Source organism: Ranitomeya variabilis, chromosome 7 (assembly GCF_051348905.1).
Source record: "Ranitomeya variabilis isolate aRanVar5 chromosome 7, aRanVar5.hap1, whole genome shotgun sequence".
Classification (NCBI taxonomy): domain Eukaryota; kingdom Metazoa; phylum Chordata; class Amphibia; order Anura; family Dendrobatidae; genus Ranitomeya; species Ranitomeya variabilis.
The window spans coordinates 79,812,726-79,830,409 of NC_135238.1; the positions used below are offsets into that span (position 1 = coordinate 79,812,726).

General features: G+C 42.1%; 1 protein-coding gene across 2 annotated transcripts in view; it reads right to left on the reverse strand.

Annotated features, from left to right (window-relative positions):
* Window positions 1-17,684, reverse strand: part of DHRS7B (dehydrogenase/reductase 7B) — a 65,613-nt gene that overhangs the window by 14,223 nt on the left and 33,706 nt on the right. The window contains exons 1-3 of one of the 2 annotated variants that reach the window (XM_077275342.1): window positions 14,813-14,835; window positions 1,228-1,409; window positions 801-916 (exon numbers count right to left, since the gene is read on the reverse strand). In XM_077275342.1, the coding sequence (XP_077131457.1) occupies window positions 801-916; window positions 1,228-1,378 (267 nt within the window). In that variant the 5' untranslated portion in view covers window positions 1,379-1,409; window positions 14,813-14,835. Of the gene's footprint in view, window positions 1-800; window positions 917-1,227; window positions 1,410-14,812; window positions 14,836-17,684 lie in introns of those variants that run through there. The other variant, XM_077275341.1, reaches the window with a different exon arrangement.

Sequence of the window (17,684 nt, forward strand, 5' to 3'; positions counted from 1 at the left end):
GTCTCTAGTGGCTTTGCTATTTAGTTTAGCCTACTAAAACAAGGGACCTTTTTAAACACTTAGGAAGCCTTTGAGGTGTTTTTTGTTAATTATTCTAATTCACTGAGATAATGACTTTTGGGTTTTCATTCGCTGTAAGCCATAATCATCAACATTAACAGACAAACATTTGAAATAGATCACTCTGTTTGTAATCACGCTATAAAATATATGCGTTTCACTCTTTGTACTGAAGAACTGAAATAAATTAACTTTTTGATGATATTCTAATTTATTAAGAAGAACTTGTATATCCATTTGTTCCTGCCTTCAGAGGTTCTGCCCTAAACGCCCTAAAAATGGTCTTCAAATGAACAGTTGATGGGACCACAGACTGCAATGCTACACGAACAGAATTTATATGAACGCCATTTGTGCTTTTTGTGATGGTGTCCGTTTTCAGACGCGCAAAGAAACGTGGTCTGCTACATTTCTGTGTCCACATGAAAACATGGACATTTTTAAAGGGGAAAAAAAGCACAGACTTGATTTTAACTTGAAATCATTGTAGTCTATGGACAGACTTCATCTGAACTCTGTTTTAAGGGAATATCAGGTGCAATCCCTGAATGCACTGAAGAGGGTCAGTGTGAACAGGGTGTTAAAGAGCACCTACTGGTAATCACTCAATCACTGTCATTGTGCCACAAATTCACATTAATATTTTTAGATGATTTCTAATTAAAACTTTCACTACTTATTTATTTGGCATTATAAATAAGAAAGGATGAAAAAAAAAATCTTTGCTCAGCCACACAAACCTGAATGGATCCTTTGCGTGTCCGACACAGTTCATTGATCAGATCCTTCAGCCCTTCTTCATTGCGGCCACAGAGCACAAGCTGGGCGCCAGCTTTATAAAACACTTTTGCACACTCTGAAAAATGACCAAAAAATAAATCAAACTTGAAAAAAAAAATAGTATGAGATTGAAAATATTTGAATATGATACATGTTCTCCTCCTATGAAATCATGAACTGTGACCATTAACCAGCGAGCATCCTGGTGGAAAGAAATATCGTACAGCTGGCCTTACTGGGGGGCCTCAGTATGAAGTGCAAAGGCAGCACGCAGGACTCAAAAGTTCTATGTATGATACAATGTGACAAGACTAGTGAGTTAGTGAGTGTTCCTGCATCACATTACCTGCTAGAGATTTACATGAACGTCGGTTCTGAGCGCCCTACCTTTGCCCAATCCAGAAGTAGCACCAGTTATGACAACGACAGCATCTTGGATGTAGGCACTACTACGTAGTCTCCGCAAGAGTCTGACCAGACCGTAGATTCCAATACTGCCAAACAGGAAAGGAATGATGACCCATGATGTCAGGTCCATCAGCTTTCGAGGTGGCCCCAAAAAGCCCTTCCTGATAGAAAGAAAAAAAAAAAACGTAATCCGTTCAGTGACGACACAAATTTTGGTTATGTGACTTCAGTGTTTTTTGACCTTTTGGACAGAACTTTTCATGGTTACTGAAATACAATCATCAGCATTTAAGAAGTTTTTATACTTTTATTGACTAATACATCAAGTTTATGCAAAGACATAATATTTACAGTGTTGACCCTTATTTTTCTAGACTTCTGCCCTTCATCCTGGCATTCTGGATATCAGCTTCTAGGCCAGGTCCTGACTGATGACAACCCATGCTTTTCTAAGCAGTGCTAGGAGTTTACCAAAATTATTATGTTTTTCCTTACACTCCCGCTTTTTGAGGATTGACCACATGTTCCCAATGAACTTTAACCTAGGGAGTTTCCTGGCCATGGACCTAAAACTGCTAATGTTTTGTTCACCGAGCCACTTAGTTATCACTGTACAACAATCATGCTTAAAATAAATAAATAATAATTTGGATGAAGGGGACCTCAGAGAATTTAACTTGGCACGAAGTACATGGATTGGACTGCAAAGCCTGGGGTAAAGTTATTTTGCATGATAAAGTCCCCCTTAACCCCCGGAGCTTTTTTCGTTTTTTGCTCCCCTTATTTCCAGAGCCATTACTTTTTTATTTTTCCGTCAATATGGCCATGTGAGGGCTTATTTTTTGCGGGACGAGTTGTACTTTTGAACGATACCATTGGTTTTACCATGTCGTGTAACAGAAAACGGGAAAAAAATTCCAAGTACGATGAAATTGCAAAAAAAGTGCAATCTCACACTTGTTTTTTGTTTGGATTTTTTGCTAGGTTCAATAAATGCTAAAACTGACCTGCCATTATGATTCTCCAAGTCATTACGAGTTCATAGACACCAAACATGTCTAGGTTCTCTTTTACCTAAGTGGTAAAAAAAAATATCCAAAGTTTGCACAAAAAAGAGACTACAGTCAGCTCAATTTTCCGATAACGGTAGCGACTCCAATTTTCATGATCTCACTAAGGTGAGCTGACTGTAGTCTCTTTTTTGTGCACACTTTTGTAATTAGGTTTATTAAACAACACCCTACACTTCTCCCTATTCTCCTAATCCCCAAATGTGTTTTTTTACTTCACTTCCTGTGACGTCTCATTTGAGAGAAGTCTCAAACATGAGGTCACAGGAGTCAGGGGCTGCTCTCACTTCCCGCAGCATCTATCACTCACTTCTGGAACAGGACTTCACCAGGAAGCAGGACCACAGTTTGTAGAACCCTTCTACCACAGGAAAGATCAGCAGAAGACCCCAAATCAAAAAGCCTACAGTGTCTGTAGAAGGTGCAAGGGTAAAGAGTGTTGCAGCCCTACAATTAGTTGTATGATGTAAACATCTGCTTTCTCCGCTCAGGAGATTGAAATAGCGCTAGTAGAATGAGCCGTCAAGTCTCCTGAAACTGCCCTATTTGTGGAGTAAGCTAACCCTTTTTTTTTTTTTTTGGAACCGTGAAAGAAAATAAAAAGGCAGCCAACATCTTTACCTGGTTGTTGCGGCTGAGATATACGCTAAGACGTTTCTTAACAAGTGTGGAATTGTTCTTCCTTTTTTGTTTCGGGATTAGCACAGTGTAAGGATTGTACTCACTGAGATGCGTAGGAGGAAACAGGAGGCACATTCTCTTCAATGTCCATGTGGGTTTATTTGCTCCATAAACCATCAAGACAGCAACAAAAAGGTAAACAGTCCGTACATCAGGCCAACACAGCATTAATGTCCATAGAAGAGCTCTGCTCTCTCAGGCCTGTGGGCACACAGGCTGTGCAATGTCCAGCGCTCAGGCTCTATCTGAAACCACGGACACAGAAAGACTTCTCCTCCCAATACACAGACCACATGGAAATCTGTCCACACTGACAGAATCCCAAACACTCACTACCATGTGCTAAACACACCTCCTTTAGGTAGCCTGTAACCACACCCATTGGTGAGGTAACATCACATGCACTGTCACGTGATCATGACATCATTGCAGGTCCTCAAACTCCTGCAGGGAAAAGGGTACAGTGAGCGCCCCCACTCAGAGGTGAGGTATATAGGTAGCCAGACCCCCCCATCTCTCATAGCTACCCGCAACCCGGACCCAGGTGCACTAAAAGACATCTTTAGTGCTCACGTGCACTAAAGACAAAATACTCCGGGTTGCATCGCAGGGAGCATCCATCCCTGTGACACATACCTCCCATTAACCACGCGACCACCAGTCACACCACAACAGAAAGAAGGGAGAAAAGTCCTTGACTTCTATGGAACTTGTAAGCTACCTTGGGAAGATAGAGTAGTTCTAAAATTGGCCTATATTCTAAGATTTGTGTAAACAGACAATTAACAGACAAAGATTGAATATCACTAATTCTCCATGACAAAGTCAGGGCCACCAGGATAATAGTCTGAGTGCCATCTTTGGATTGGAAATGGGCCTAGAGTCAAAGCTCGCTTTAATGAACCAAGAAATCCACTGGTTGTTGACCAGACCATAGTTGTATAAAACACCGAGAGCCCATACCTGGACATAAGAGTACAAGTCGATATTACTTATTCTAGCTCCTTCTGGAGGACTTCAAAAATGGTTTTAAAGAGATAGAATCACTGTTGAAGAATAAGTTTTCCAACCAACTTCAAAGCAGATTTGTTTGACAGAATCTGCCATTGCAAAATACGGGTGTGTATCTGTGACCAGGCTACTACTGGAATGCCGGAGGTTAGAGTTACTGACAGAGATATTGCCTTCCTTGAAATTGTGGCCAGATTGCATATTCATTTTGACACTTAGCAGGACACCTTCTCTTGCTTCTAGGAGTCTAGGAGAAGACATGCACTTTTTAGGTTCTAATCTTGGTTTGTTTTTTTTTAAAAATTGAGTAGCCAACCTAACCTTGCCAAGGTTGTCCTTAACCCGTCCAACTGCATTCTGCAAAGCTCAAGAGATATGACCACAATCAGGAAATCGTCATGGTAAGGTATCACCAAAGTTTCTTTCTTTCAAAGACGAGTTGTCATATCTGTTATAATCTCCATAAAGCCTCGAGGGCCCAAAGGGAAGGACATAAAAACTGAAAGCCTGATTTCTCCTTTTATGTTGAGAGCTACTCTCAAGAATTTTTGGTGTTTCATGTGAATTAGAAAGGGATAGTACACGTTCTTTAAATCCTAAACCAACATATAGCAATCTGGAATCAGACGTATTATAGTCGATCTTATGGAGTCCTGTGGACTTGTCCATCCTGTTGGCACAAACCACCTTTCCTGGAGCGGATACTGGCTGTTGCTGAGAAAGGTCTTCACAGACTCATCAGTAAACTTTTTAGAACAAGTGGCCCTGTGTGTACACGGGGAATAAAACAATTTCTGGCCATTAAATAACTTATACCCTGCATTTCTATCAGTTTCCCCTTCTGCAGGCTCCATTTCTAAATTTCAGTTCTCTCTGGCCTAGTGGGGGGAGACTAGCCGTTATGATGTCTCTCACACGCAGTACATACAAACATAAGTGATTCCTTCTCTATATCCAGTATAATGGGGGCCATTCATTAAGACTTGTCGTAGAGCACACTAGTCTTAAAGCGCTCGCTGGCGCACACTGACCGGATTCATTGAGCGGTGTGCGCTGCTTAATGAATCAGGTGCGTCTGATATCCAGTGTGCTGTCACCAGAACTAGATATTTCTGGAGTAAGCTATGCCAGTTTAGTGGCGTAACTTATGAATTTGATGAGCAGGGTGACCTCCCGCTGTGTCCCACCCGTACTACGATGATATTGGCATCGCTAGTTGGGACTGGTGAAAAAACAGCAAAAGTTGCAACATTTTTGCTTAGCTGAGTAGGGCAAAGAGATATTGCAACTTATCAAACTCTTTTTATACCAGATTTTGGTGTACACATCCTAATGGATCACCACCAATATGTTCAGAAGCAACAGCAGCCTGTATTTTTGATTAATGCAAACTTCAAAATCTACTTATGTAAAAATAAATAAAAAAAATATTTTCCTACCGCATTTTTTTTTTTTTTTTTTTTTTTTTGCAATAAACAGACATATACTTGCCAGAAGAGAAAGACCAAGAGGTCACCCTATGGACATATTTTCTGATGTACATGTTGAATATAGGGCAAAAATCTGGAGTGAACAGAACCCTAGTCTATTTTTTACTGCAGCACGACTTATACTTAAAAGGATTCTTTCAGTAGGATCACCCTTCCTAAGCCGTCTATATGGGCATGTAGGCCATAGGAGGCTGAATAACATGATACCTTGATATCAGCAATCCGATGTTTTATTCCAGAGAAATCCATTTTTTTCCTCATATGTAAATGAGCTGTTCGGATCTATGGGCCGGACACTGATCTGCATCAGAATCTGCCTCCAGAGATTATTCAAAATAAAAGGGGGCGTTACCTCTCGCATTTACATATAAGAAAAACATGGATTTCTCTGGAATAAGACATCGGATCTCAGATATGAAGTTGTCGTGTAATTCAGCTTCCTGTGACCTACATGCCCATATAGACGGCTTAGGAAGGACAATCCTACTGACAGATTCCCTTTAACAATTCAAACTCTTACAGAAGTTGCTTTTGCCTTTCTCTACTATTTTAAACAGAAAAAAGAAAGAAAATCCCTAAATAAACAAATGACTTGCCTGCTTGCTAGTGATACACAATGTAATAACTGGGCTGGTAAAGTCTATTTTTACTCCTATTCCACTACCTCATCCAGCTTCATTTCTTGTTAATCCAAGCACAGGTCAAAGTCAAGTTTTGGAAACAGAGGAGGACATTTCACATTCACAAGTCAGCTCCGCTCTGACAGTCACATAGCACTGAGCTGCTCTACACACAATTATTTTTAGTTAGGAATAAAAACGATAATACTTCTATAGCGCCAACATATTCTGCAGCTCTTTACAAATCAGAGGAAAAATGTACAATATCTGATATTACCGACTGACACATAACTCAACAATTCAACCAAGAGGAGTGAGGGCCCTGCTGGCAAGAGCTTACAATCTACAGAGAAACAGTGACACGAAAGGTGGACAGCGCTTGTAGTATATGCTCCGGCCATCAGAATAAGAAATAACAGTACTCATTCAATGCTAAGTGAACCCGTCACCAGCCAGGATCTGTAAAGGTCCACATACAAAGTGCCATTGAGCGTATGGAGACAGATGATAGAAAGGACCAGAATCCGAGGGAAATGTAGAAAGGGAAAACGGAGAACAAATTACTAAGGTGATGTGATAGGCCTGTCTAAAAAGATGTATGTTTAAGCCATGCTTAATACAGTAGATGGTGTGAATTAACCAGGTGGCCTGGGGTAGTGCATTCCATAGAACTGGAGCAGCACAAGAAAAGTATTGGAGGCGGAAGTGGGAGGTTCTGATTGAACAACATGTTAGTCTTAGATCATTAGTAGAGCATAGAGCACAGGTAGGACGATGGAGATGAGGGAGGAAATATAAGGCAGGGCAGCACCGTGGGGAGCTTCCTGGTAAGTGTTCTTATATTCTGTAGCAGATGGGCAACCAGTGCAATGACTGACACAGGGTGGAAGCATCGGTGCAGCAGCTTGGGAATTACAGTAGTACCACAGCTGGAAATAGAAGTACCACACATCAATAGGGTGATAAAGTAAGGAACAAAAGAAGTTCAGTTCTGGAAAGACTGACTTGCAAATAGTGGAGGACATGATGTTAGAGATGGCAGACAGACAATCACTGGCATTTTGTAGCAGTGTGGGGGATGATGTTATGATAAAATGTGTGTTATGGGGAGTCACCAACATAAAGATGGCCAAAAGCCAGGTCTGAACTATGAGGAATCCAACAGTAAGGGGACGAGAAATAAAAGTGGGCAAACAATGCCCCGCCAGTCTATGCACTGACAAATCAAACCCGGATATTATATACACTGGCAAACAAACTTATTTTGTCAGTCTGTTGTCAAGCTAAAACCATCTCTGCAACAGACATCAAGACATAACAGGTAGCGGACGCAGGTCTTCATCTTTCTACTCCTGCTCTACAGTCTGTCAAACTGCATGCAAGCATAACAAAAGCGTGCAAAACCATTGGATAATATCAAGAGAAATGTATGCTGGAAAGGGGAAGGTATAGGAAGTTCCAGTACCTATAATGCTAGCAGAATGTAAATGAAGTGGTACAGTTGGGAGTTAGTGGACAGTAGGGACTACATTAGATAGTCCAACGTTTCAACTTGGCATGACAAGGCAACATTTATCTACGAGCACCTATAGGGCTACAAATATCTTAGGCTATATCCAAATTGAAATTTGATTGGGGGGGTATTAGAAAGCCATTACCCACCAGCTGGGTAACAGGTCTCATGCCAAGCACCACAGCTTCCTACATACCGGTACTCTGGTGGTTGCAATAAAAATATATGTCAATCAATGATACAGGCAAGCCACCTACTAAATATGATGTGTCTGGAGACTTTGGAGAGCTTGTGCTCCGACCACAGGCTGTAACTTACAAGTGATTGCATAGCACATACAGGTGCTTCTCACAAAATTACAACAGCATCAAAAAGTTAATTTATTTCAGTTCTTCAATACAAAAAGTGAAACTCATATTATATAGAGTCACTACAAACAGAGTGATCTATTTCAATTGTTTATTTCTGTTAATGTTGATGATTATGGCTTACAGCCAATGAAAACCCAAAAGTCATTATCTCAGTAAGGCTAGGGTCACATTGCGTTATGTGACCGCGTTTAACGGACTACGTTACACCGCGGCATAACGCGGTGTTAACGTAGTCCGTTAACGCCGCCATAGCCTGTAATGGTGAGCGCGTCGCTAGCGCCCGCCCACATTGGGCGGGCGCTAGCGATGTCGCGTCATTTGAGTGACGGACCTCGGACGCTGCTTGCAGCGTCCGCGGCGCGCCCGAGGTCCGTTCCTCGCTAGTGCAGATCGGGGATCTGCGCTAGCGGGGACACCGAACGCGGACCCTAGGGAAGCATTGCGTTAGCGCAACCCGCTAGCGCTATGCGCTTAACGGATTGCCCTAACGCAATGTGACCATAGCCTAAATTAGAATAATTAACAAAAAACACATGCAAAGGCTTCCTAAGCGTCTATAAAGATCCCTTAGCCGATTTCAGTAGGCTCCACAATCATGGGGAAGACTGCTTACCTGACAGATGTCCAGAAGGCAGTCATTGACACACTCCACAAGGAGGGTAAGCCACAAAAGGTCATTGCTAAAGAAGCTGGCTGTTCACAGAGTGCTGTATCAAAGTATATTAACCCCTTCACCCCCAAGGGTGGTTTGCACGTTATGGACCGGGCCAATTTTTACAATTCTGACCACTGTCCCTTTATGAGGTTATAACTCTGGAACGCTTCAACGGATCCCGGTGATTCTGACATTGTTTTCTCGTGACATATTGTACTTCATGATAGTGGTAAAATTTCTTTGATATTACCTGCGTTTATTTGTGAAAAAAATGGAAATTTGGCGAAAATTTTGAAAATTTTGCAATTTTTCAACTTTGAATTTTTATGCAATTAAATCACAGTGATATGTCACACAAAATACTTAATAAGTAACATTTCCCACATGTCTACTTTACATCAGCCCAATTTTGGAACCAAAATTTTTTTTTGTTAGGGAGTTATAAGGGTTAAAATTTGACCAGCAATTTCTCATTTTCACAACACCATTTTTTTTTTAGGGACCACATCTCATTTGAAGTAATTTTGAGGGGTCTATATGATAGAAAATACCCAAGTGTGACACCATTCTAAAAACTGCACCCCTCAAGGTGCTCAAAACCACATTCAAGAAGTTTATTAACCCTTCAGGTGTTTCACAGGTATTTTTGGAATGTTTAAATAAAAATGAGCATTTAACTTTTTTTTCACACAAAATTTACTTCAGCTCCAATTTGTTTTATTTTACCAAGGGTAACAGGAGAAAATGGACGCCAAAAGATGTTGTACAATTTGTCCTGAGTACGCCAATACCCCATATGTGGGGGTAAACCACTGTTTGGGCGCATGACAGAGCTCGGAAGCGAAGGAGCGCAATTTGACTTTTCAATGCAAAATTGACTGGAATTGAGATGGGACACCATGTTGCGTTTGGAGAGCCCCTGATATGCCTAAACATTGAAACCCCCCACAAGTGACACCATTTTGGAAAGTAGACCCCCTAAGGAGCTTATCTAGAGGTGTGGTGAGCACTTTGACTCACCAAGTGCTTCACAGAAGTTTATAATGCAGAACCGTAAAAATAAAAAATCATATTTTTTCTCAAAAATTATCTTTTCACCCCCAATTTTTTATTTTCCCAAGGGTAAGAGAAGAAATTGGACCCCAAAAGTTGTTGTACAATTTGTCCTGAGTACGCTGATACCCCATATGTGGGGGTAAACCACTGTTTGGGCGCATGGGAGAGCTCAGAAGGGAAGGAGCGCCGTTTGACTTTTCAATGCAAAATTGACAGGAATTGAGGTGGGACGCCATGTTGCATTTGGAGAGCCACTAATGTGCCTAAACATTGAAACCCCCACAAGTGACACCATTTTGGAAAGTAGACCCCCTAAGGAACTTATCTAGAGGTGTGGTGAGCACTTTGACCCACCAAGTGCTTCACAGAAGTTTATAATGCAGAACCGTAAAAATAAAAAATCATATTTTTTCACAAAAATTACCTTTTCACCCCCAATTTTTTATTTTCCCAAGAGTAAGAGAAGAAATTGGACCCCAAAAGATGTTTTACAATTTGTCCTGAGTACGCTGATACCCCATATGTGGGGGTAAACCACTGTTTGGGCGCATGGCAGAGCTCGGAAGGGAAGGAGCGCCATTTGACTTTTCACTGCAAAATTGACAGGAATTGAGATGGGACGCCATGTTGCGTTTGGAGAGCCACTGATGTGCCTAAACATTGAAACCCCCCCACAAGTGACACCATTTTGGAAAGTAAACCCCCTAAGGAACTTATCTAGAGGTGTAGGGAGCACTTTGACCCACCAACTGCTTCACAGAAGTTTATAATGCAGAGCCGTAAAAATAAAACAAACATTTTTTTCCCACAAAAATTATTTTTTAGCCCCCAGTTTTGTATTTTCCTGAGGGTAACAGGAGAAATTGGACCCCAAAAGTTGTTGTCCAATTTGTCCTGAGTACGCTGATACCCCATATGTGGGGGGGAACCACTGTTTGGGTGCATGGGAGGGCTCGGAAGGGATGGAGCGCCATTTTGAATGCAGACTTAGATGGAATGGTCTGCAAGCGTCACATTGCGTTTGCAGAACCCTAATGTACCTAAACAGTAAAAAAAAACCACAAGTGACACCATTTTGGAAAGTAGACCCCCTAAGCAACTCATCTAGATGTGTTGTGAGAGTTTTGAACCCTCAAGTGTTTCACTACAGTTTATAACGCATAGCCGTGAAAAAAAAAAAAACATTTTCACCCCAAAATTATTTTTTAGCCCCCAGTTTTGTATTTTCCCAAGGGTAACAGGAGAAATTGGACCCCAAAAGTTGTTGTCCAATTTGTCCTGAGTACGCTGATACCCCATATGTGGGGGGGAACCACTGTTTGGGCGCATGGGAGGGCTCGGAAGGGAAGGAGCGCCATTTGGAATGCAGACTTAGATGGAATGGTTTGCAGGCGTCAGATTGCATTTGCAGAGGCCCTAATGTACCTAAACAGTAGAAACCCACCACAAGTGACACCATTTTGGAAAGTAGACCCCCTAAGGAACTCATCTAGATGTGTTGTGAGAGCTTTGAACCCCCAATTGTTTCACTACAGTTTATAACGCAGAGCCATGCAAATAAAAAATATTTTTTTTCCACAAAAATTATTTTTTAGCCTCCAGTTTTGTATTTTCCCAAGGGTAACAGGAGAAATTGGACCCCAAAATTTGTTCTCCAATGTGTTCCGAGTACGCTGATACCCCATATGTTGGGGTAAACCCCTGTTTGGGCGCACGGGAGAGCTCGGAAGGGAAGGAGCACTGTTTTACTTTTTCAACGCAGAATTGGCTGAAATTGAGATCGGACGCCATGTCGCGTTTGGAGAGCCCCTGATGTGCCTAAACAGTGGAAACCCCCCAATTATAACTGAAACCCTAATCCAAACACACCCCTAACCCTAATTCCAACGGTAACCCTAACCACACCTCTAACCCAGACACACCCCTAACCCTAATCCCAACCCTATTCCCAACCGTAGATATAATCCAAACCCTAACCCTAACTTTAGCCCCAACCCTTAACCCTAACTTTAGCCCCAACCCTAACTGTAGCCTTAACCCTAACCCTAGCCCCAACCCTAACCCTAGCCCCAACCCTAACCCTAGCCCCAACCCTAGCCCCAACCCTAACCCTAGCCCCAACCCTAGTCCCAGCCCTAACCCTAGCCCCAGCCCTAACCCTAGCCCCTGCCCTAACCCTAGCCCCAACCCTAACCCTAGCCCCAACCCTAACCCTAGCCCCAACCCTAACCCTAGCCCCAACCCTAGCCCTAACCCTAACCCTAGCCCCAACCCTAACCCTAACCCTAGCCCTAACCCTAGCCCTAATGGTAAAATGGAAATAAATACATTTTTTTAATTTTTTTTATTTTTCCCTAACTAAGGGGGTGATGAAAGGGGGTTTGATTTACTTTTATAGCGGGTTTTTTAGCGGATTTTTATGATTGGCGGCTGTCACACACTGAAAGAAGCTTTTTATTGCAAAAAATATTTTTTGCGTTACCACATTTTGAGAGCTATAATTTTTCCATATTTGAGTCCACAGAGTCATGTGAGGTCTTGTTTTTTGCGGAACGAGTTGACGTTTTTATTGATAACATGTTCAGGCACGGGAGATTTTTTGATCGCTTTTTATTCCGATTTTTGTGAGGCAGAATGATCAAAAACCAGCTATTCATGAATTTCTTTTGGGGGAGGCGTTTATACCGTTCCGCGTTTGGTAAAATTGATAAAGCAGTTTTATTCTTCGGGTCAGTACGATTACAGCAATACCTCATTTACATCATTTTTTTTATGTTTTGGCGCTTCTATACGATAAAAACTATTTTATAGAAAAAATAATTATTTTGGCATCGCTTTATTCTGAGGACTATAACTTTTTTATTTTTTCGCTGATGATGCTACATGGCGGCTCGTTTTTTGCGGGACAAGATGACGTTTGCAGCGGTACCATGTTTATTTATATCCGTCTTTTTGATCGCGTGTTATTGCACTTTTTGTTTGGCGGTATGAGAATAAAGCGTTGTTTTTTGCCTCGTTTTTTTTTTTTTTTTTTTACGGTGTTCACTGCAGGGGTTAACTAGTGATATAGTTTTATAGGTCGGGTCGTTACGGACGCGGCGATACTAAATATGTGTACTTTTATTGTTTGTTTTTTTTTTATTTAGATAAAGGAATGTATTTATGGGAATAATATTTTTTTTTTTTCCTTATTTAGGAAATTTTTTTTTTTACACATGTGGGAATTTTTTTTACTTTGACCCAGGGGGGGACATTACAGATCGCTGATCTCACAGTGTGCACAGCACTCTGTGAGATCTCCGATCTCACTTACAGCCGTGCAGGCTGCAGCTTTCATCTGCAGCCTGCTCGGCACCCGGAAGTGATCCCTGCAGGACCCGGATGCAGCCCCGCGGCCATTTTGGATCCGGGGCCTGCAGGGATAGGAGGTAGGAGACCCCCGGAGCAACGCGATCACATCGCGTTGCTCCGGGGGTCTCAGGGAAGCACGCAGGGAGACCCCTCCCTGCGCGATGCTTCCCTGTACCGCCGGCACACCGCGATCATGTTTGATCGCGGTGTGCCGGGGGTTAATGTGCCGGGGGCGGTCCGTGACCGCTCCTGGCACATAGTGCCGGATGTCAGCTGCGATAGGCAGCTGACACCCGGCCGCGATCGGCCGCGCTCCCCCCGTGAGCGCGGCCGATCGTGCTGGACGTACTATTCCGTCCTTGGGAATTAGGGCCCACCCCACATGGACGGAATAGTACGTCCGATGACAGAAAGGGGTTAATGGAAAGTTGAGTGAAAAGAAAAAGTGTGGTAGAAAAAGGTGCACAAGCAACCGGGATAACCGCAGCCTTGAAAGGATTGTTAAGAAAAGGTCATTCAAAAATTTGTGGGAGATTCACAAGGAGTGGACTGTGCTGGAGTCATTGCTTCAAGAGCCACCACACACAGACGTATCCAGGACATGGGCTACAAGTGTCCCATTAGGTGTCAAGCCACTCATGACCAAAAGACAACGCCAGAAGCGTCTTACCTGGGCCAAAGAGAAAAAGAACTGGACTGTTGCTAAGTGGTCCAAGGTGTAGATATTCAGATGAAAGTAAATTTTGCATTTCATTTGGAATCAAGGTCCCAGAGTCTGGAGGAAGAGTGGAGAAGCCACAATCCAAGCTGCTTGAGGTCTAGTGTGAAGTTTCCACAATCAGTGATGGTTTGGGGAGCCATGTCAAAGCAACCTGGGCTTCCATAATCGCCTCCATACCACGCCGCATTCATGCAGTAATTGATGCAAAAGGAGCCCCGACCAAGTATCGTGCATTTACTGAACATACATTTCAGTTGGCCAACATTTTGGATTTTAAAACCATTTTTCAACCTGGTGTTATAAAGTATTCCAATTTACAGAGATAATGACTTTTGGGTTTTCATTGGTTGTAAGCCATAATCATCAACATGAACAGACATTAACACTTGAAATAGATCACGCTGTTTGTATAGACTATAGAATATGAGTTTCACTTTTTGTATTGAAGAGCTGAAATAAATTAAGTTTTTGATGATATTCTAATTTTGTAAGAAACACTTGTATGTTCCTGAGAAGTGACCTGAACGCTTGAAGCCCGCAGATCTGCAGATCGCTTATCTAAAAGGTACAGTCAGTGGATAAGAACAAGGGGGTCCACACTACGTCCTACAGCACCAGACATCTACCACAGCTATCCACCAGCGGACATCTACCACAGCTATCCACCAGCGGACATCTACCACAGCTATCCACCAGCGGACATCTACCACAGCTATCCACCAGCGGACATCTACCACAGCTATCCACCAGCGGACATCTACCATAGCTTTCCACCAGCAGCCATCTACCATAGCTATCCACCAGAAGACATCTACCATAGCTTTCCACTATAAATCAACGACACAGCAAAGGGATGACTGGCACTTGTTCTTGAATGTCTTACAAATCGTCAGAGAAGAAGCAAAGTCTACTCCTCACCAGGCAGTTTCCAGACACTTAAACAATGCTGCTAGATGGACTTTCTAGAACAGCTCAGTGTCATAATAAAATGGCTAATTAGAAAATAGTGAAATATCTAGACGTACGGGCTCAGGTCTCAGCTGCTCAGTCCAGCGCTCCCGAAGCTTGTGCTCACATAATGTCACAGACACAGAAGGTTCATGTGACATTACAAGAATAGATGCTGGGGAAGCCAAGTCCTTGAAGTCAGGACACTATGCCGAGCCTCTACTGCTCTGTAACCTCCCAGGTCTAACAGTCACTAACCGCAGCAACACAAGGAAAAATAACGTCTGCCCGCCACCTGCACAAAATGTGATCATGGGCAGAAATGATGGTAAATATAATTTAAGGGAGTCTGTCACCCTAAAAATGCATTTTAAATGGGCAATAGTGTTGTAGGCAACGTACCCTACAGAGAGGTAAGACTCAAATACCCAGCGGGACAAAAGCATATGACTTCATTATCTAATTTAAAGATGTAATAAAGATAAAAACCTTGAATTAATAATATTGATAATAAAAGTATGATGCCAACAAAAGTTCCCCCAAACACAGAACAATACCCTTCACAATGAATTCCTACACAAGCATGGCATGATGACCATACTGTGTCCTCCCTAGCAAAGTATGGTGACCCCAACAAAGAATCATGCCCCAAATGTGATCCCCACCTAGTTCTCCATACAGAATAATGGGTCCCACATTAAAATAAATACTCACCTCTCCTCACCCCCCCCCCCACCGCTCAGCACAGCGAATGCAAAATAGTGACGTCATAGCATTGCTTTGCTTTTTTAAAGGGAGTGAATTACTCCCTTTAATGACAGAGAAACAAAATTGTCAGTCATTTCCCTGCCCAATAAAAAGCTCTCAAAAAGAGGTTTGCACACAAAAAATATTACCAATAAAAGCTACAATTTGCCCTTCAAAAGGTAACCTGTCACTTTAAAGAGGGTATCCTAGACTTTACAAAATATATATATATATATATATATATATATATATATATATATATATATCTCACAGACGCCGGGGATTCAGCTGCCTCTGCTGACACGACAGGGTAGAACTTAGTCATTTTGATTGACAGCTGGATCCCCGGCTGTCAATCAGAATGACCTCAGAAGTCCCGATCCGTCGACAGAGTAGACCAGAAAAAGCACCCTCCGCTCTGCAGACGTGACGTCATCAGAGGCTTCCGAATCCCCGTCAGGAGCGCTGTGTCGGGGAAGAACGGTGTGGGGCATGACAGGCAGGTAAGCTGTGATTGCCCCCCTGGTAGTGCTTACATACATTTTTTGTAAAGTCCCGGATGTCCCCTTTAAGGGATCGTTCACAAGTTGTGTTTATGTCGTGTTTTTGCTGTGAAAAAAAATCCACAGGGTTTTACAGCAGCAGCAAAATGAATGAGATATCTGAAATCTCGTACAAGTGCTGCACATTTTTTCCTTGCAGATTTTAATCAGTCTCAGATCTGCAGAATGGCAATTATTTCAGTGTCTTTGTCATTCATTTGAACACAGGAAAAATGCTGCAAACAAAACAAAACAAAAATACAACTTAAAACATTTTTTCCTGCCCCAAAATATTCCAGTATTAGCAGCAAAGAAATGTGCTGCAAATACTGAATGTGAACATACCCCTAGTTTTTGTGATGCATTTTTCTCCCCATTCATTCAAAAACACCATGTATGATCAAGCCATTAGTGAAAGAAACTGAAGTGGTTTTGTCATTCCACCCCATGAAAATCTTCTTTACCCTTCAGTTTTCAAACCTTTATATGGAAAATTTAAGGGGATGTCCATTAAGTTATATTGATGACCTATTTTTTAGGGGACTGACACCCAGCACCCCCACCGATTAGCTGTTGTCTCTGGTCGGATGTTAGGCTTGGATGGAGCGTACTGCTGCAGCTTTGTACACTGATTAGTGTCTGCTTCTCAGTAATCAAGATCAGCCATTTTCTTCATTAGGAGGTAATCAGCAGTACTTGGCCGCAGCCTTTAAGCCATTTATAGGGCTGTGCTGTTCGACTCTGCATACTTTTACATCTGTCCTCAGAAGGTGATAACAGCAGATTGGTGGGAATCCCATCAATCTTACATTGATGACCCATCCACAACATTGGTCATTAATATAAAAGTATTAGACAACCCCTTTAAATTACATTAAAAAAAAGTCCAAGTCTGGCCATGTTTCGTCAAAACCCACATCAAGTTTGCTAAAAGCACGTTGTATGAAAGTATGTTGAAGTCTCATGAGACCAAGTTTGAACTATTTGACCATAATGCCAAAAAATCTGTTTGGTACAAAGACAACACTGTTTATAACCAAAATACACCAAGGTTACCTACCGGTAGCCGTTTTTTCCGGAACCCATGACAGCACATCTGAGAGAGGGGATCCGCCCAGTCAGGACAGGAACCAAACTGAAAATAATAGGGCGGTGCCTCTCCCTCTCTTCAGTTGGTTTACAGAGCATGAGTTATTACACATGGCAAAACTATCACCACATTTTATCAACTAAAACACCCAAAATATAGTGCACACCAAAGGAGTGATAAGGGGGGGAATATACGGGTGCTGACATGGGTTCCGGAAAAACCGGCTACCGGTAAGTAACCTTGGTGTTTTCCCTTCCCCCATATAAACTAAAGAAGAAAGATGGGCCTTATAAATGGGAGTCACCACTCTATCAATAATGCAGTAAAAAATGTACAGCTTTATTAAACATATATGCAGGAGACAGACAACACTAAAAACATTTAAAACACCAGAGGGATATACAATATCCCCATACTAGCAGAGGGCCCGTAATAGGGCACACAAACCGCACCCCCCTAACAGAGTATAATACACATGCCTACTTGGCTAACAAGAGCCTAAATGATACAAAGTATATATATATATATATATATATATATATATATATACAGTGGGGCAAAAAAGTATTT